We start from the raw sequence: 20,205 nt of genomic DNA, 5'->3' as shown, positions 1-20,205 counted from the left end.
TCACTCTTAAGTTTCATAGTTTTCTAAAACTATATTTAATTGTGAAAATTTTGAAATATCATAATTATAGATAAATAATAATAATAATATCATTGGGAAAATAACCACTAACAAGACTAAAGAGTGTGATCTATTCAGATTGTAGCGATTTCGATCTAAAATTAATTTAGCCAATCATTAACAAAATTTTCATTCTAATTACCTTAATCCATTCAACTTAACTTCTTTTTAATCCATTAACTACTGTTTAAGATATGAAATTAATTGTTTTGTATTTGTGCATTCAACAAACACAAAACACATAAGTCTTTATCTAAAAAAAGACTACAAATAAAATACATATGTCTAAAAGTTTAAAAGAAAATTGACTCTATAGGTAGGTTTTTGTTGACAGGTGAGTTTTGAAATATTTATTCAATCGTCTTTCGTCAATCTTATGCATAAAAATAATTTGTGAAAAAATTGATTCCCTTTTTAATTTAAAGTAAGTTGAGCTTGAGTAAAAAGTTACAAACGTAGGTTAAAATTTGAGGTTAAATGAGATAAAATAAAAAATTTATGATTAAACTTGATAACTTTGATAAGTTTGATATGTAAACATGAACATAACTCAATCAGCATGAATTTGTACTATTAATCTTAAGAGTCAAGATTTGAGGTTCAATCCACCTATCTTAGAGAAGGAAGATAAGTTCAAAAGTAAAATTGATTTCTTTGTTTTTTTTTTTTGATGTTTTATGTCACTCGATGTGTAAAAAAAAGAGGTCGTTATCCACAAGAAAGGTTCATACAATTCAACTAAGTAAACAAGTTTCAAAGAGAAGAGCTAACATGAATTCCCTCAATAGAAGTCCTAAGTTACTTAGAACATTAGACTGCATATTCTAATTAACTAGTGGAGATACATTGGGCTAGCCCTTACGCTGCAACCGATTGTCTGCACTAATATGACAAATTTAATCAATTTTCGTGTCCTAATGATAGATACTATGGAACACCTTTCTAAATAGCTTAGTTAGAAAGTCAACAAATAATAAATAGTCTTGAGACTCAACTTTACTCATGCAAAGATATGCAAACATAGAGATGTTAGAACACCAATGCCTTCTAATAATACCACGAGACGAGCGAAGGCGAGAGACGCAGTGATTTGAGAGTGCAAAAAAGAAGAGAGAGCAAGTACAATATATTTTGGTAATTTCATCCAATCTGACAACAACAAAAGATCATTTGATATTTTTTTTTAAAAAAAGGGGTCATTTCATATCTTTTTTATCTCATTTTTGGATCATCCATCCATGCTCCTCTAATTCCGAGAGCATGCCTAGAAATTTTGCACCATTGAAAAAGCAGGAGAACCCGTCAAATTACTTCAACAATTGATGAGAACAATATTCCCAATCTTGTGCACCAGCAGCATTTCAAACTTTACCCAATTAAAAACGGATAAACCTTAAACCCATAGATCCCAAGCTAAAACCCCAGCTAGATTCCCAATTGAGCAACCAATTCAAGAAGATGAACAGTAGCCTCCGGCTGTTCCCAACTTGTTCGTGCTCAAACCGACTACCCACCAATCCAAAACCAACTTCGCTGTTTTTCATTAACAATCCTACCCACTTTCTGCATTTGAAGCGAGCTAAGAGGAAGCAGCAGTTGGCATCGTGTACCAGTTATGAAGTCGGTGGAGGTTATCCAGAGGAGGAGTTGGATATGCAAGATAGAAGACGACCCATTAAAGAAGTGAAGCCGAAAATGGACTCTTCCGAGTACGAAGCTCTCCTCAAAGGAGGCGACCAAGTCACCTCTGTTCTCGAAGAGATGATTGTCCTCGTAAGTTCTTTCTAATTTCCCTTGTTCAGATATTCTCTTTTCGTTTTAACTGAACAGACAACATAAATTCGAACTAAGAACCGAAAAGATTGGATAGCAGTGTCGAGATGAAACCCAGCTGACTGATGGGTCAATAAGAGAGGAGAGGTTGCTTAGCCAGTATACAAATTACATTAGTGTACAAGTGATGAATAACAGATAATTGTATTATCAAGTTAGCTGGAGGGGCAATCAATAACGGTCAGCTAGCTTTGAATCTCAGCTAATGATGATCAACTAGCTTTGAAACTCAGCTAATGATGGGTAATGTGTTCTCTTATAAACTGCACATCAATTTGGATATACTTGAATTTTGAATGGAACAGAGGAGTTAAGATAAGGAAGGCGGCTCCCAAGTTTTCACACCATTCTACGGGGGTTTGCTTGAGAGAAATGTGCAACTTTAAAAATAGAGAATGAAGCCAAACAACTTCAGCTCACCCAACAGTTAGCGCACCATATTGGGTCTTGATACTTGCCGAAGAGAAGGACTGTTTTTTGAGCTCCATGATACCAAATTCCCATTGCGGACTACCGGTTTTCTGTAAGATTTGTTGTTGGCGCAGTCTTAATCAACATGTGACAATAGCCCAAATGGGGAGGAAAATATGTGAAACTTGGTTTGGTGCCCTGTGATAGAGTGCCTTTGATGTACTGAAGTATTCATTTACATGCTTCCCAATGTTACTTGTTGATATTGAAAAATGGTTCAACGGTGAATTTGTATTTTTGGGAGAAAAATAATACCGGTGCACTGCCTGGCAAAGAACACTAAACATTGCATGCTGTCAAGCCACATACACTCCTATGTGGTCAAGTTATACTTGGGTTAATAAAATGGCTTAACGAATAGGCAGGTAGAGTCCAACATGCCTTTCAGGGTTCATACTCATTTGCTTATATAGAACCTCTCTTTGGTAACTGAAGTATAAACTCATTCTCTCGTTACAAAAACATTTTGGAACTCTTAGAGTTGTTGCAAGTTGCACCGTAATTGAAGTGGTTACATAATTATGTTCTCTACAAACTTGAGACTAAATTGAGCATTTAAGGAATTATTCCATCACCTTTTGGGATTCCTCAACTGTCAGTCTATCACTAAACCAATTACCCTCTCATATTATGAAATGCCTTACTAATGACGACCTCAATATACTTTTGTGATTATGTAAAACCCCCAATTATTCACATATAAAAGGAAGGGAAAAATAGGAAGAAAAGAGGAGAATTCAGTTAGAATTGAGGGTGAGTCAGTGGTGAGAGTGGCAGAGGAGTTAGTGGGAGGTGAAAACGGTTGAAGTGGGCCCATTGTGTTTTTAAAATAGGGAAGAGGAAAAGAATGGAAGGCAGGTAGAAAAATAAGGAAGGAGATTTCCTGGGAAGGGGCTTCCGGAGCTGCCTTAGCGATTCCAGAGATTTAATGTTTTGTTCTGTATTTTCCGAATTTAGTTTCCATTGAAAGAGTGATTGTCGTTATCGATTTTTGTCCAGAAATTATTACTGAATGAGAAGAATAGTCGATCCTTCATCTATGTTATTTGGAACAATTTTTTGGCCTTAATCGTGTGTCTATATTTTGTTTGTCGAGTTTCTTTATCGCAGGGGGAAAGCTAGGTGATCGAAGGGTTGTAACAACTTGGTATTAGAGCCGTAATCCTGGGGAAAACGAGAGGGATGGCTCATAAACAGCTCGAGGAAAGGATGGAATCGGCCGAGAAGGAGATGGCCGGAATACGTGAGCTGTTGACCGGACTGTGTAAAAATTTAGAAAAACTGACCGAAGAAGTGGGGGAAAGTAACTCTAGCAGAAAGAAAGAGGATTCGATGATCGCTGACAATAATATGGCCAAGGCGAAGGGTAAGATCGGGGAAGTCGAGCCATCACACGTGGGATATGCCACCGGAGGAGACAAAGGGAAGTATAAACGTCTGGAAATGCCAATGTTCACAGGGGAGAACCCCGAATCCTGGGTTTACCGAGCCGAGCATTACTTTGAAATCCATGAGCTAACGGACGCTGAGAAAGTGAAGGTAGCCATCGTCAGTTTCGCACCGGATGAAATTGGTTTCGATGGAGTAATAATTGTCGAGCCATCACTACTTGGGAAGAATTGAAAACATGGTTATTTGATCACTACCGGAAGGTGGGAGAAGGAAGTTTGTGTGCGTGTTTATTGAAGATCAAACAAGAAGGTACCTACTCGGATTATGTCAAGAAGTTTGTAACCTGCCCGTCCCATTGCCGAAGTTGTCTGAAGAAGTCTTAAGAGATGCTTTCTTGAATGGGTTGGAGGCAACCGTACAAGTTGAAGTCATCAGCCGAAACCCAAGGACATTGGATGATTGTATGAGGGAAGCTCAATTGGTGAACGACAGAAATTTGGCTCTCAAAATTGCACTGAAAGATCTGGGGGTGAATGGCTTGAGCAACAGGGAGACCCACCAGGGGAAGAAGGAGTTGATCGAGAAGGCCCAATCCAAGGGAACTGAAGTGTTGCCAATGAAACAGGTTGCCATACCTGTGAAGTCTTTCCCAGCCAAGAAGGAAGCACTGGTCAAGCGCTTATCTGATGCCGAATTCAGAGATAGGCTCGATAAGGGCCTCTATTTTAGATGTAATGAGAAGTATTCTCCCGGGCATAAGTGTAAGTTTCGTGAGAATCGCCAACTAATGCTATTCATCACTAATGAAGAGGAAGAAACAGGGGAGGAGATAGGTGAGGCAGAAGAAAAAAAACTAGAGCTTAATAATGTGGAGTTGGGGGAGAAGGCAGAGTTAGCACTAAATTCATTACTAGGTTTCTCCGCGAAAGACCATGAAGCTAAAAGGGGGGATAAAGGGAAGGGAAGTATTAGTCCTCATTGATTCAGGGGCAGCACATAATTTCACCCACCAAGATACAGTCAGGGAGCTGCGCATTCCAATAGAGAAGTACACCAGGTTTGGGGTGGTTATCGGAAATGGGAGTGAAATAGAAGGGAAGGGGATTTGCAGGGGAGTGGAACTCGATTTACCTGGGCTGAAGGTGAAGGCTGACTTCTTAGCAATCGAATTAGGCCGAATGAATGTGGTGTTAGGCATGCCATGGCTGTGCTCGACAGGGTTTATGGGAATACACTGGCCAACTTTAACCATGAATTTTTGGGCCGAGGGCTCTCACGTCATGTTACAAGGGGATCCATCTCTAACCAAGGCAGAAGTGACTTACAAAATGTTGAGTAAGCAGTGGGAGGATGATGATATGAGATTTCTAGTCGACTTTCAGCAACTTGAAATTAAGCAAGAGACAGAGGACAGTAGGCAAAAGGAAGGAGAAATGAATTCTGACGTACCATTGATGATTCGAGCACTTCTGGAACAAAATCAGGACATCTTCGAGCTGCCATCCACCCTGCCTCCTCAGAGATCAATAGACCACCACGTTAATATCCAAGAAGGGACTAACCCCATTAATGTAAGGCCATACAAGTACGGGTACGCACAAAAAGAAGAAATAGAGAGGCTAGTTCAAAAGATGATGTAAGTAGGATTTATTCGACCTAGCAGAAGTCCATACTCGAGCCCCGTGCTTTTAGTCAAAAAGAAGGATGGAAGATGGCGATTCTGTGTGGATTATAGAAAGNATTCGACCTAGCAGAAGTCCATACTCGAGCCCCGTGCTTTTAGTCAAAAAGAAGGATGGAAGATGGCGATTCTGTGTGGATTATAGAAAGCTAAACCAAGCCACGGTAGCGGATAAGTTCCCTATACTAGTGATAGAGGAACTACTGGATGAACTACATGGAGCCACTATTTTCTCCAAGCTAGACCTCAAATCAGGCTATCACCAGATCAGAATGAGGGAGGGAGACATCGAGAAAACGGCCTTTCGCACACATGAAGGGCATTATGAGTTTCTTGTCATGCCTTTCGGTCTCACAAATGCACCAGCCACCTTCCAGTCGTTGATGAACCAGGTTTTTAGACCGTTTTTACGTTGTTTTGTCCTTGTTTTCTTTGATGACATTCTAGTTTACAGCCCTGATGTATCCACACATGAATCACATTTGGGGATAGTGTTCAGCATTCTTAGAGAACATAAATTGTATGCTAACCAAAAGAAATGTGTTTTTTGTCAAGAAAGGATTCAGTACTTGGGTCATCTAATCTCTTCCAGTGGGGTAGAAGCGGATGGAGATAAAATTAAGGCAATGGTCAACTAGCCACAACCGAAGAACATCATTGAATTGAGGGGGTTCTTAGGTCTAACAAGGTACTACCGTCGGTTTGTGAAGGGCTATAGTAGCCGAGCTGCTCTTCTCACCAAGTTACTCCAGAAGAATGGCTTTAGATGGGATGAGGAAGCCACCGAAGCTTTTGAGCATCTCAAGAGGCAGATGATTTCATGTCCTGTTTTGGCCCTACCAGATTTCAACAAACCATTTATCATAGAAACTGATGCCTCTGAAGTAGGATTAGGGGCTGTGCTCACCCAGGGAGATTGACTGATAGCATACTTCAGCCAAAAGTTGTCCTCAAGGGCACAAGCCAAGTCTGTGTACGAAAGAGAGCTGATGGCCGTAGTCTTGGCAGTCCAAAAATGGAGGCATTACCTACTTGGAGGGAAGTTCACAGTCATCTCTGATCAGAAAGCCTTGAAATTTCTCATTGAACAAAGGAGGTCCAACCGCAGTTTCAAAGGTGGCTAACTAAGCTGCTAGGCTACAATTTCGAAATCCAATATCAACCGGGCTGTCCAATAAAGCAGCAGATGCTCTATCTAGAGTTCAAGAGGCTCCGGAATTACAGAGTTTAATATCCCTCAGCAGTAGTGGACCTAGATGTGATCTTGAGGAAGTGGAGGAGGATGAAGAACTCCAAAGAATTATAACCACACTGAAGGAGGATCCGGAAGGAAACCACCATACCAGTGGAGGAACCAAAGGCTATTGTACAAGGGGAGGTTAGTAATTCCAGAAACTCATCTCTGATTCCTTCATTGCTGCACACCTTTCATGACTCCGTGTTGGGGGCCATTCGGGTTTTCTTAGAACATACAAAGAGGATGAATGGGGAGCTTCATTGGATAGGGAATAATCTGATATCCAAAAGTATGTAGAAGGCTGTGAGGTTTGTCAACGAAACAAGACTGAATCACTATCTCCGGCGGGCTGCTACATCTGTTGCCAATTTCCGAGTTGTCGTTGGAAGAATGGACTATGGATTTCATTGAGGGGCTGCCAAAGGCTGGGGGGTTCAATTCGATCCTTGCAGTGGTTGACTGGCTCAGCAAGTATGGACACTTTATGGCTTTGAGGCACCCGTTTATTGCAAAGCAAGTAGCTGATCTGTTCATTCAAGAAGTGGTTAAGCTTCATGGAGTTCCCAAGTCTATCACAACCGATAGGGACAAAATTTTTCTAAGCAATTTCTGAAGGGAAATGTTCACATCATTGGGAACAAAACTGAGGAGGAGCATAGCATTTCACCCTCAAACCGACGGACAGACCGAGAGAGTTAATTGTTGTTTGGAGACTTATTTGAGGTGTTTTTGTAATGAACAGCCCACCCGCTGGAACAAATGGTTGGCATGGGCCGAGCTGTGGTACAATACCACTTTCCATCAATCAATTAGAACTACTCCCTTCCAAGCAGTGTTTGGTCGTGCCCCCCCCCCCCCCCCCCCCCCCCATAGTACAACGGAGATCGGAAGTCTTCTAATAACAGTGTTGAACAGCAGTTAAAAGACAGAGACTTGGCTTTGAACGCCCTTAAGGAACACCTAACGATTGCTCAGAACCGTATGAAGAAACAAACAGATTTACATCGTCGAGAATTAGAGTTTGAGGTAGGAGATGAGGTATTTCTCAAACTACGACCCTATAGGCAACGAACTCTAGCTAAAAGAAGGAGTGAAAAGCTGTCCCCTAAATTTTATGGGCCATATACAATATCTGAGAGGATTGGGGAAGTAGCCTATCGTTTGAATTTACCAGCTGAGGCCGCCATTCACAATGTATTCTATGTCTCTCAACTAAAAAAGAAGCTAGGCCAAACCCAGCAAGTTCAACACATTCCCCTTATGCTGACAGAAGAATTTGAACTCCAAGTCAATCCGGAACTAGTGTTAGGAGTAAGATGGAATAGTGAGACAGATGTGCAAGAGTGGCTAGTTAAATGGAAAAGTCTACCCGAAAGTGAGGCAACATGGGAGTCTGCCCCTGCAATGAGACAACAATTTTCAACTTTCCACCTTGAGGACAAGGTGTGTTTCGAGAGGGAAGGAATTGTAAAACCCCCAATTATTTACACATATAAAAGGAGGGGCAAAATAGGAAGAAAAGGGGAGAATTCTGTTAGAATTGAGGGTGAGTCAGCGGTGAGAGTGGCAGAGGAGTTAGTGGGAGGTGAAAACGGTTGAAGTGGGCCCAACTGTGTTTTTAAAATAGGGAAGAGGAAAAGAATGAAAGGCAGGTAGAAAAATAAGGAAGGAGATTTCCTGGGAAGGGGCTTCTGGAGCTGCCTTAGCGATTCCAGGGATTTTAGTGTTTTGTTCTGTATTTTCCGAATTTAGTTTCCATTGAAAGAGTGATTGTCGTTATCGATTTTTGTCCAGAAATTATTATTGAATGATAAGAATAGTCGATCCTTCATCTATGCTATCTGGAACTATTTTTTGGCCTTAATCGTGTGTCTATATTTTGCTTGTCGAGTTTCTTTATCGCAGGGGGAAAGCTAGGTGATCGAAGGATTGTAACAGATTATTACTTACTTGCACCGTTCAGTCCGTTCCTAATGACACCCTCTTCATATTATGAAAGACGTTATACCTGAGCTCTAACCATCCTCACCTTGGGCCATCATGAATTTGCCTTAGCCCATTCTTGGACTAGTTGTTCAGGATCTCCACCCATGGGAGAGGACGTGTATGGAATCAGTTTGAGTTTGTTAATTGAAACAGGGATCAAGCTCTGGTAATGGTTAAGGTTTGAAGATCTCTTAAGATACTGCAGTATTATAATGTTGGATTAGAAAATAGATTCGTATTCAGTTGAAAGAGTGACATGTCAGGTGCCTTTGATGTTGGGAATGGCCTTGCATCTTTTGTTTTTCTTTTCTTTTTAATGATTCATTTGCATATAGTGTTTTCAATATACAAATTGGGCTCGCCTTTCACCTACATTGCCTTGTAGCAGACACATGATGTTCACATTCAAAGGTGTTCTTGTCATGATTGCCAATTTCATGGTGAGAAGGTGATGGCCTTTGAAATTGAAGCAACCTAGAGCAATATTCAATAAAAAAGAAAACATCATCAATTAAAATTTCTTTGAGATATCAATGTGCATCATTGTATTCAAATTATTAAACTATTCATGCTACTACCGACTAATATTCTATTCCCTGTCTCGGTTTGTTTTTGTTGTATCAGTTGGAAGATACGAACATTGATGAAACATCTGAAGAGATAGCTTTGCAGTTGGCTGCACAAGGTGTCATAGGTAAAAGGGTTGATGAGATGGAGTCAGGCTTTATGATGGCCTTAGACTACATGATCCAGATTGCTGAAAAGGACCAAGATGATAAGGTCCGTCTCCATCTTAAATTCTCTACCTTCCTTAGGTTCGATATGAAGCTTTATTTTTATTATTGTTTTCTTTTTTGGTATATCAAAACTTAAAATTTTCTGTTAAAATGAAAATAAGGAACAAAAAAGTAGGTAGTGAAATGATAACTAATTGAGCTTGGTTTAAATTACCTAGTTTACAACAAGGATTAAAATATCGATGTCGATATTGATATCGAGGTTTCAATTCTATGGATATATTGACTAAAGATCGATATCAACCGACATTTATGAAAATCAAATAATTTATTAATATCATTTAAATTTATAATTAAGTTCTTTTCACTCTCTAAATAAGTTATAGATCTTACTATTAATATATATATATATATATATTGGTGAGTAATTATGGTTTTTTTTTTTTAACTTTACATATGTGTGTGTGTATTATCTTATGGGTATTTATATGAGATATTGAAGATATCCATTAAACCTTGACATCGGTGTCAAATCCTTTGATTTACTGATATATTGACGAATATCGACGAATATATTGATGTTCATATTGATATATCAACTAATATTTTAATAATTGGTTTACAACCACTCAATGAGTTGTAATTAGAAGGGTTGAACCATTGTAGAGGTGATTACTATTCAACCCAAAAGCTTAAGCTAATAGATCATGAAAAATTTAACTATTTATTTATTCACATTTCAACAATGGGAGAAATTTTTCGATAAGGTTTATATTGCTTACTGAGACCATTGAGAATTGAAAGAGTCTTAATTTAGGAAGGTATCATCTTTAAGATTGACTTCAAGAAAGCTTATGGTCATGTTGATTAGATTTTCTTGGATAAGGTTTTTGGGAAGTAAGGCTTCGGTTGGAAATGGAAAATATATTGGATATGGAATCAGGATTTGTAGTAGGATGGTTATTCATTATAATCTTGCAACCGAGTGGAAACGTCCTTGCTTCTAGAGATTTTAGGCAAGCAGACCCCCCTCCCTTTCCTCTTCGTAGTGGTTGTCGATGCTTTTAGCTGGTTAGTTTTAGTGGGGTGGATAAGGGTGTCTTTGAGGGGTCCTAGGTAAGAATAAATTCCACTTTTTGCTTCTTCACTTAGCTGATGAGGCCTTTTTGTGGGTGGGAGTTTTTCTTTCCTCTAATAATTATTTTTATTTTTATTTATTATTTTAAAACAAATTACATCTTCTCATCGATATAACAAAAGTATACAAGAAATGTTCAAAGGAAACAAACTCTTAAAAGGAGTGAAAGCAAAGCAAAGAAATTGGGAAAATAATATATGGAGCTCACATGAGGTGAATTAAAAAGCATACCAAATCATACCAACATTGCTAGAACAATAATGAATAAACAAATTAGAAAACCATTGTTAAGCATTTGAAGAGAGCTATATCAAATTGCTTCATTCAAATCCAGACTTGTCTTCAAATAACCTTGGATTCCTCTCAAACCAAAATCTTGGCTAAAGCAATTAAATTTAGATTTCATTGGACTTAATTTTTGTTTTTTCGCATTTCAATTTCTCTTGTTGTCTCATAATGTGATCTAAAAGAGTTGTTTTGAATTTGTCTATTTATTTATTTCTTTTTCATTCATTGAAGTAATGCATTTTATCTTATGGTTTCTATTCAGCGCAAGGCAATACTGGAGGTGGTGAAGGAGACAGTTCTATCTCATCTCACAAAAAAATGCCCGCCACATGTATGAACGTTAATGTGAAGAAAAATGGCATTCTGTTTTATTCATGTTTCATTAATATGTCGTTTTGACCAACATTAGGAGCTGCATAGTAAACTGAGTGCTCTCTGATTTATAGGTTCAAGTGGTCGGCCTACTTTGTAGAACTCCATTGAAAGAAAGCAGACATGAACTACTTCGTAGAGTTGCTGCCGGGGGTGGTGTCTTTAAAAGTAAGAATGGCACCAAGGTTCATATCCCAGGAGCAAATCTTAACGACATAGCCAACCAAGCTGATGATTTAATAGAGGTAATTATTACTATTACTCGTATTATTATTATTTTGATAGGAAACAGGAACCATGTCATTGATTTATGAAATAGAATACCAAAGGGTAGGGCAGTCCTATAGAGAATAACACCTCTGTTGCTGTAGAGGTAATCGTTGAAAGCAATCTTTCGAATGTGGGAAATATCTTATCCATGTCCCATTTCCGTGTCTATGCTTCTTAGTGTGTAACTCTAGTGAATGGATATGGTTTGTGTCTAACCCCTCACTTTGTGTTAGTTACATATCTTGCCTACTTGTTTTTCAGTCTTACAACTTTTTAATATTGAATGCCACTGTTACTAATTTGAAGCAGTAAATTGTGGACCCTAAATATTGAATAATAGTTTTCTAATGAAACTATTCTCATTCACAATTATTTTAAAGACAATGGAAACTCGGCCAATTGTACCTGACCGGAAACTGCTTGCAAGGCTTGTTCTGATTAGAGAAGAGGCTCGGAATATGATGGGAGGTGGAATTCTGGATGAAAGAAATGATCGTGGTCTAAGTACTCTTCCTGAATCAGAGGTATGCAACATGCTTGCTTTTGTGAAACTTCACATCATATCACTTGATCTGATGGTTCCATGTATCCTTATTCTATCAACTTGGTTAAACTCTGTTCCTAAGAAATTTTACAACATGGAATATGGATCAACGTATTATGTTTTTTTGGTATTGCTATTTTTATTATTATTTTGAGAAAAGAAAGTCCATATATTGACAAAAAGTAAATGGATACAAGAATCAGGTGGGAGGATAAACATATTTCCAACCTCATAGGAGATTATGAAAACACCCTGCAACTCACATTGATAAAAAGAATAATTAATCCAAATATTCTAATATAGTGAGCCCCAATTGGAGGCTACATATGTACCAAGTTCTACGAAGTCATTCCTTTAATCCCATCAAAGGTTTTCTTATTCCGTTTTGGTCAAGATACTCCACACCGTCTATTAAATCCAGCAATATCCTTGTTGGCTGTATATGACAGCTGTAAATATGACCTAGATAATTTAGGAGTGTTATTGGATCTGTAGTTTGTTGAATTATGGTTACCTGATTGTGGTGACATATTTGCCAGTATTTATAGCGTACAATTACAACTGTATACATGCTTAGTTTTTTCAAGGAAAAACTTAGTTTTGGTTAGCGAGTGCATTTTCCCTCCTTATGCTTCTTTTTGAATGTTGAAACTAAGGACTTTCGTAGTTATCCTCTATGTCTTATTCATTTGGATTAGAGTCATTTTCTGTCTGATTTGGTCAGTTGTTATTTTGCATCTTTTCATTGGTGGTCCTTCATAGTTCCCAAATAGTCTCCTTAATAAATCTCTTAAAATCCTCACCAGATATTAGCTGCAAAGTTGACGCAGATTTAGATGTGTTTGTCGTGTACTTAGGTGAATATATCCCTGATTTTCAGGCAACAACAATTGCTGTTCAGTATTTGTCTTACTCATTCCTAATGCTAGTATAACAATTTGTCATTGTCCTCACTCATTGCCAATTAGTACATTCATATAATCCTTTTGGTGCAGGTGAACTTCTTGACCAAACTGGTTGCTTTGAAACCAGGTAATGTTGTCCAGGAGATGATACGAAATGTAATGTTAGGTAAAGACGAAGGGGCCGATAACTCAGGTGATGATAAGGAAGATACTGCAGGTGGACGGAGAGCTTCAAGGGGAATTGCAGGAAGGGTGGGTTTTAAGTCCACTCCTTGGATGCTTGAACAGAATTTTACGTGTTGTGGGATTGTCCTGACTTGCTTTATGCTTTCTTTGCCATGGTTACTAGGGAAGTGTATCAGGGCAGAAGCCACTTCCTGTTCGTCCAGGCATGTTTCTAGAAACCGTATCTAAGGTAAGATTCTTGCTTGTTTGTAGTCGTTTAATGGACTCTGATGGATTGTTATGTTACCTGATGATCTAAAGTTTATGGGGTAGGTATGTTCTGGGCTGTTTGCCTGAAATCTCTAATCAGAGCCACTTCAAGATCAAATCTGGTCCATTCAATAAAAGAGGACTCATGAAACTTAAAACAGAAATGATATAAACATGATATGATCCAAATAAGGTCAATACTTATTTTCCTCATAAACTTCGGTTTGGACGAAAAATAAAATAGTTGTGCTCATTATTTTAAGCTTTACAATCACAACACTTAAATACTAAAATTAGTCTGTACCTGGTGTATTTATTGTCCCTAAAACATCAACTAAGTAAATTCTCTTAATTTTTTTTAAAATATAATTTTTTGGATTCAATAACATATGGAATGGGGGATTCAAACCTTTAACCTTTTTGTTGTGAGTATATGCTTTAACTAGTAGATACTCAAGTTGGCTCTCATTAAAAATATGAACTAATTAAATGAGATTTAAGGTTTAAAAAGCCAACACAAAATTTATATTTTCTATACTTTATTTTTTGACGTTTCATTGCACGATTCCTTAAATTTGAGCCTTGAATGGAAGAGGGATGGAATATTGTATCATATACTAAATACTAAAAAAAAGTACTAAATTTTCAGATTTCATTACTTTGTATTATAGGAGAGAAATATGTTTTTATAATTCTCTTTATCACTCGTGGAAGTCGCCAAGTTTAACTAATTATGTAGTCTACTGTTGGATTGCTACTTTACTAGACTGAGTTCAATAAATTGTCTACTCTGGTCTACTTTGAGATCAATAATTATTCTCCTTATAGTCTGGGCTCGCATTATCATCTATTTATAAGACAGCATGGAACTTTTATGGCTAGTCTTTCCAATGAGAATTTGCAATGCATGTTAATGGATCCAATATATTTTACTTGACCGCATTTCTAGTTTTGTGCCATGAAATTGGAATATTCATCCAATGCCTGTTGTTCATTAGTTTTTCTTGCTAGTTACTGTGAACTATGGTATGATTATCATCACATTGAGAATTTCATTGATAATAAGTCGATCATCAAAATATGTTTTGCACTTGTTAGGTCCTGGGTGGAATATATGCTGGAAATGAATCAGGTGTCACTGCACAACATTTAGAATGGGTATGTGATCTCTCTCTTCTCGAACTCTAATTTTGTACCCACACTTACAGGAATGAACTCCAAAGTCAAATTTTTGTTTGACTTTTTTGCCAAATAATAGTAAGGAAACCATGTTCATGTTCTAGCTTTGAAGTAGTTTTACCGAGCTTTTGATGGTTGTTTAACTGTGGTTGCATTTCGACCATCTATTCAATTAGTAGGTGTCCCTTCGGGGACATCCAATAAAATTTTAACATCTATTCAATTAGTAGTTAGTACCAACTTCTTGACCATGTGATCTTTATGTGGCTCTTGGAAGACAGCCAACAAATGATATTATAATGTGGATGATTTATATTCCTCGAGCCTCATTTAAGACCCCTTTGGTTTCTCCTTTTTTTATCGATTTCTTCCTTTGCTAATTGTTAGAGTATGTCTTCTCACCTCATTTCTTTAACTTCCAAGTACAGGTACATCAGAAGACACTTCACATTCTTGAGGAAATAGCATTCTAATCTTTGCTATCGTCAAGGTATACTTCATTTTCCTTCAGATGTCAATATATGCATCTAGAAAAGATCAGAGTTTTGTCCCAAGCGAAAAGATCAAAATTCAAGAGTTTTTCTCTATTTCACCCCTTAACTGGTTCAAGTCACCCTGGGTTGTCCAGGTAATTAGTAAGGGTCAACATAAATAGCAAAGGGCCTATAGGGAATAAGATCAAGCTATGGTAGCCACGTATCTGGGGATGTAGTAACTTTTAAGTTTTATTGGCAATCAAATGTGGTAGGGTGAGATGTTTGTTGGTTGAGTATAGTTGAGGTGTGCACAAACTAGCTCAAACACTCATGAATATAACAAAACAAAAATGTTGTTAGTTTTTTAACTCCACCCTTGAATACCCCTAATTCAGACATCACACAATAGATTTTGATGACAATATAGTTACAATCCCAAATCAAAAGTAATGATTAGAACCCTTTGAACCCCCCAGTCTAGGAAGTCAAATATGACATGAGTTCTGAAACTGAATCTTATAGCTTTAGGCAGTAATCTCCATTCTTTTTTGGTAGGCTTTCTTTTCACTTTTTAAACAGATTGTTGTTTCAACTTTGAAGTACAAGGCATGGGAGAAGATATTTGGGAGTCTTCCCTAAATCTCTTTACATGCAAGGGAGTCGGGTTCACTGCATCCCCTAATACGATCTCAAATGAAGTGAACCCCTAATACGATCTCAAATGAATATCCATCTCACGCTCTCACATTCTTCTCCCTCAACTGACTGATAGATTGGGAAGAAAACTCAGAGGTTGTAAAAAAAACTTATTATCCACTACTTATTCCTTTTAGAGTAGATCAATCAAATTGGAGAGAGGGTGGGGGCTTGTCAAAAGTGAGAATGCTGATATGAGTGACAAGAAATCCTATTAAAAGCACAATCGTCTTCGAGAGATTGGTTGAGCGAGTACAAAAGGTAAACACATCCCTGAATTTGGAAGCTTTGCAAAGATTAAACAAGACATCATTTCGGAAACTACTTCGATCCTCTGTTGCACGCACTTCTCATGACAGTAACACAATATCATATTCAAAAGTACAAGGAGAGATTAGAACTGTGGATATTTTTCCATTGGGCGAATCAGAAAAATATAAAAGAAGAGAGAAACCAACATGCTTATTTGTTATTTAAACTTTGTATATTGAATCAATCTTCCATTGATGCTATAATGATAACAGGAATTAGGAGCAAATATAGCCCAAATCAAGCTTTGAATCTCCCAAATCAGCCAACATGATGGAAATATCAAGCTGCCAGTGAAGTACCATGTGAAGAAAGGCCCCACTTGATAAGTCTATTATAATAAATTTTGCTTTAATGTACACAAAAATGGGGCCTTTGTAATCATCTTCTATGCTGAGAGAAAGTTGAAGCAAACACAGCAAAGCAAGGATGGTTTCTGTTTTATGTAAAGAAGAAGCCCTTTTCTTCCCAATCACTATCTATTCTTCTTCATTTGTGTTTGCTGCCTTTAGTTCATTGTATAAAACAAATGTAAGGGCCCATTCTGAAAGGTTTCTATATTTTTAACTATTTTATTTTATTTTATTTATTTATTACGTAAGCTTGTTTGCTAACCTTTTCTTTTTGTAGTTTGCTGTCTCACAAATCAAAATACATTTAAAATTTGCTAGCTTTTGTTTTCCCTTTTTAAGAGCTTGAAATTTGAACAATATTTCAAAAATTTCTTTCTTTCTTTTATTTTTATTTTTATTTTATTTTTTTTGAATAAATTCAAAAGATTCTTTTAGAAGTAGGAAACAAAGTATTATTATTAGAGAGCAAATTGTAGATTTTCTTTCCCTTTTTCTTTTCTTTTCTTTTCTTTTCTTTTTTTTTTTTTTTTTAATGATTTGAAGGTTGAAAATCATGATGCATTTTTCTCTTGCTTAAATGGTTAAGATATTGTCACCTAGCTGTATTTTTTATTTTTCTTTCCTATTGTGAGGGATTTTACATATAATATTAAAGGTGTGTTTGCCATGCCTTTTGGATTAAATTTTTTTTAATTAAATCACTTATTATATAAGCTTTGGGAAGAAATTTAATTGAATGCTTCTTCTAAGAGCATTTGAAATGTGCTTTTACAGTTTTTTTTTAAACCACTTTTAATTACCAAAACTTTTTAAAATACCAATTAGGGTTGGATTAAAATGACTTTTCTAGTGCTTTCTGGGCTGTTTTCTAGTGTAAAAAAACTGTTTTTAAGCACTTGTAATGTCATTTCAAATAGGTGCTTGAAGTAATTTTGGAAAAAAATTGTTTTTTATTTTTAAAATAAAATTGGCTTTCCTACAACCACATGTGAGAGGAAATTAAGGGCTGTTTATTTTTTTTTTTTTTGAAAGGTAGATAATTTGAATCTCAAATGTTCGAAATTATAGATGTCCGACTTTGTTTTGTAGGAATATTTTTGCAGATATCTGAGAATATTTTGACAACTGTGTTGTTTTTTGTAGGATTTCTACTTGGGAGATCTTTAATTTACATAAAATTCTAAGATTCTTTTATGACTATTTATTACTTTATAATTAATTTGATATAATTTGAACTTATATAACATATTTGTTTTTATCCATTTGAATTTACTTTAAAATTAATATAATTTATATTATTTTTATATGTTATTTTTCTCAACAAAGTAGTATATCATAATTTAAGATTCTTTATAAAATAAATATTAATTTAAATTTAAATTTGAATATATTGCTAAAAAATAATAAGAATTATTATATGACTAAAAGTATATGATATACATGGTTAACAATATTTATTTTAATTATATAATGCAAATAAAGATATATATATATATATAAAATAAAATAAAAAGAAATGACAAAAACTAAAATGGGGAGATGTCTTCAACTTGGGAATATGGAAAACCTATGTTTCAGGAGAGCATCTAAAACTTACAACACTGCAAATCAAACACGATATTCCACATTTTCACTCCATGAAAATCTAGGATGATCACGAAACAACCAACCCCTTAAATATTAGTATAGCTTAATGAGAGTTTAGAAGGTAGGGTGTTTTTTTAAAAAAAATGACTTAATAAATAAGTTAGTTGAAAAAAAGGGATTAATTTAAAAATGTTTTTGAATAAATACAAATATGTAGAAAGAAATATACATAGAATTAACTGAAAGAATCACAATCAAACAAATTCAGAACAAATTCGTTATTGAAGATAATATTGAAAAAATATAAGATATAATTACATTTTGGTTGAAAACATGTTATTAAAATGTTCTAAAATAGAACATATTCTTTATTTTGTTGAGATAACATCACTTAAATTATTATTTCTTTAAATTAGGGTATTAAATTTTCATATACATGTGAACATTTTCTATATATTGGACATCTAAATAAGAGGAGAATCGACGTTTCTATTAAATATTAGAATGATCCATGAAACCTAAAAAAAAACATAACCTAAATATATGAATATAATATAATCAACAAACTTTTAACTTGTTTTAAAGCGTATAAGGTTTATTTTTTAATTTATAATAATTTTTTGAATCGATTTTTTTCTTTTTTATAATTTTTTTAGAAATATTCATCAGCAGTGATATTTTAAATCTTGCTTTGAAACTGTATGTATATATGGTGTTGGTTTGACTCAAATTTTTAAATGGTAAAATCAACCTAATAATTTAAGAAATCTATTTCATTCAAATAAAAATCAATGTTGAAATAAAATTTTTCCCATCCAAACTAATTAGACAACCATTTTCATTTTTTTCTAAAAAAAAAAAAGGGAAAATACAACTTCAACTTGCACTTCTATAATATAACATTTGAGTTAGAAAGTTCTCCTAGCGGTCAGTTTTTCCAACTAAAAAACAATTTAAATTCAATATTGGTGGTTCTGATTTTTATTCTGCACCAAGATGTTAAATTTGAAAATTTTCTTCGATTTTTATTGATTTGAACAAACACATAATCATATATTATTGGGAATATGACGAAAATTTAGAAAATTCTTATAAATAGAAAAATCCCAAAAAATATTTACACTTTATAGTAAAAAAATTTTTATATTTTAGAACTTTTTGCTATAAAGTGTAAATATTTTTAAATATTTTTTTATATTTATAAAGGCCCCACAAAATTTCTATGGAGAATTTGTTCAAATTCAAATGGATTTATTTTTAAAAAAATAATAAGAGGTGGAAGATTCAAACCATAAATCTTTTGGTCGCTAACACATAATCGATCGAGATATGGTCGCTTTGGCAAGTAAAAATATATTCTAATTTCACCTTTTAAATAGGTGGAAAACATACCATATTTAAGTTGGTTAAATTACAAATTTGGGCCTATAATTTGGAGAAGGTTAGAATTTCGTCCTTGTGGTTTTATAAAACCTCATAAATAATCTCTATGATTTGATAAAATTCTCATAAATTAGGGACTATTTTTGAAAATTTATCAAATTAGAAGGATTAAATTTTAATTATAAATTATAGGAGTTAATTTTTTACTTTTTTTTTTCAAATTATAGGTATCAAATTTACCGTTTAACCTTAACCTTTCAAGTTTAATATACAGAAAATCAACACAAATATTAATAAAAATAAAATATAAGTTAAGAATCAAAATAACTAAAAGTCGATTCAATTTATGTAGATGAAAATTTCAAAGTTATAAAGTAAAAAAAAAATCATGTAAAAAATTAAATTGATAAATAAAAATTTGAGAACTATAGGTCTATGAAAATTTTTAATATTAAAATTCTTAAATGTCTTATTCAATTTTATATATTTTAATTGCAACCTAAGATTCATTATTTTTTTAAAGTTCAAAATGTAAGGTAGATTACCAAATCCTCACCCTTTAAAATGATAACTAGTGTCTTATTCGTTAAATTATATTTGACTTGACAAAAACTCATAATTTTTTGTAATAGGACATAAGACAACGAGATGTAAGTTTCCAATTTGGACCTTAATGTCTAACCCACTCGAATACTCACTTTAACTAAAATGTTTATATTTAATATATGCTGCTTGAGAGGCAAACAAAGCTGCTTATGTTTTCGTGGCTTTGACATTCACTAAAGGCCATTCTTTGATCTGGAAAGATCTTTTTCTAGATAGAATTATCATGATGAGGATATTAGACTGTAAATTTTCTTGATGTTTTTGTTA

General features: G+C 35.1%; 1 protein-coding gene across 3 annotated transcripts; it reads left to right on the top strand.

The window, feature by feature from the left end:
* The first annotated feature begins 1,318 nt into the window (after positions 1 to 1,318).
* On the top strand, positions 1,319 to 16,610 carry LOC120085962 (protein PEP-RELATED DEVELOPMENT ARRESTED 1, chloroplastic). Of its 3 annotated transcripts, none has more exons than XM_039042312.1 (11): positions 1,319 to 1,833; positions 9,049 to 9,108; positions 9,285 to 9,440; positions 11,086 to 11,154; positions 11,270 to 11,440; positions 11,846 to 11,989; positions 13,005 to 13,166; positions 13,264 to 13,329; positions 14,448 to 14,507; positions 14,957 to 15,018; positions 16,225 to 16,610. In XM_039042312.1, exons 1-10 carry the CDS (start codon positions 1,519 to 1,521, stop codon positions 14,999 to 15,001), a joined length of 1,248 nt encoding a protein of 415 aa, XP_038898240.1. In that variant the 5' UTR covers positions 1,319 to 1,518; the 3' UTR covers positions 15,002 to 15,018; positions 16,225 to 16,610. The 3 variants fall into 3 exon arrangements, with proteins under 3 accessions (XP_038898240.1, XP_038898239.1, XP_038898241.1); XM_039042311.1 differs by having other exon boundaries at positions 9,046 to 9,108; XM_039042313.1 differs by lacking the exon at positions 9,049 to 9,108 and having other exon boundaries at positions 1,519 to 1,833.
* Positions 16,611 to 20,205: the final 3,595 nt, after the last annotated feature.

Source organism: Benincasa hispida, chromosome 9 (assembly GCF_009727055.1).
Source record: "Benincasa hispida cultivar B227 chromosome 9, ASM972705v1, whole genome shotgun sequence".
NCBI lineage: Eukaryota > Viridiplantae > Streptophyta > Magnoliopsida > Cucurbitales > Cucurbitaceae > Benincasa > Benincasa hispida.
The sequence above is the reverse complement of the archived record's forward strand: the minus strand, read 5'-3'. Positions and strand labels throughout refer to the sequence as shown.

Excerpts from the sequence above, each read along its gene's own strand:
- LOC120085962 (XM_039042311.1), top strand. The coding sequence starts at position 1,519 with ATGAACAGTAGCCTCCGGCTGTTCCCAACTTGTTCGTGCTCAAACCGA. Across the intron at positions 13,167-13,263 it reads CAAGGGGAATTGCAGGAAGG|GGAAGTGTATCAGGGCAGAA; the intron begins GTGGGTTTTAAG and ends CATGGTTACTAG. Across the intron at positions 13,330-14,447 it reads TTCTAGAAACCGTATCTAAG|GTCCTGGGTGGAATATATGC; the intron begins GTAAGATTCTTG and ends TGCACTTGTTAG.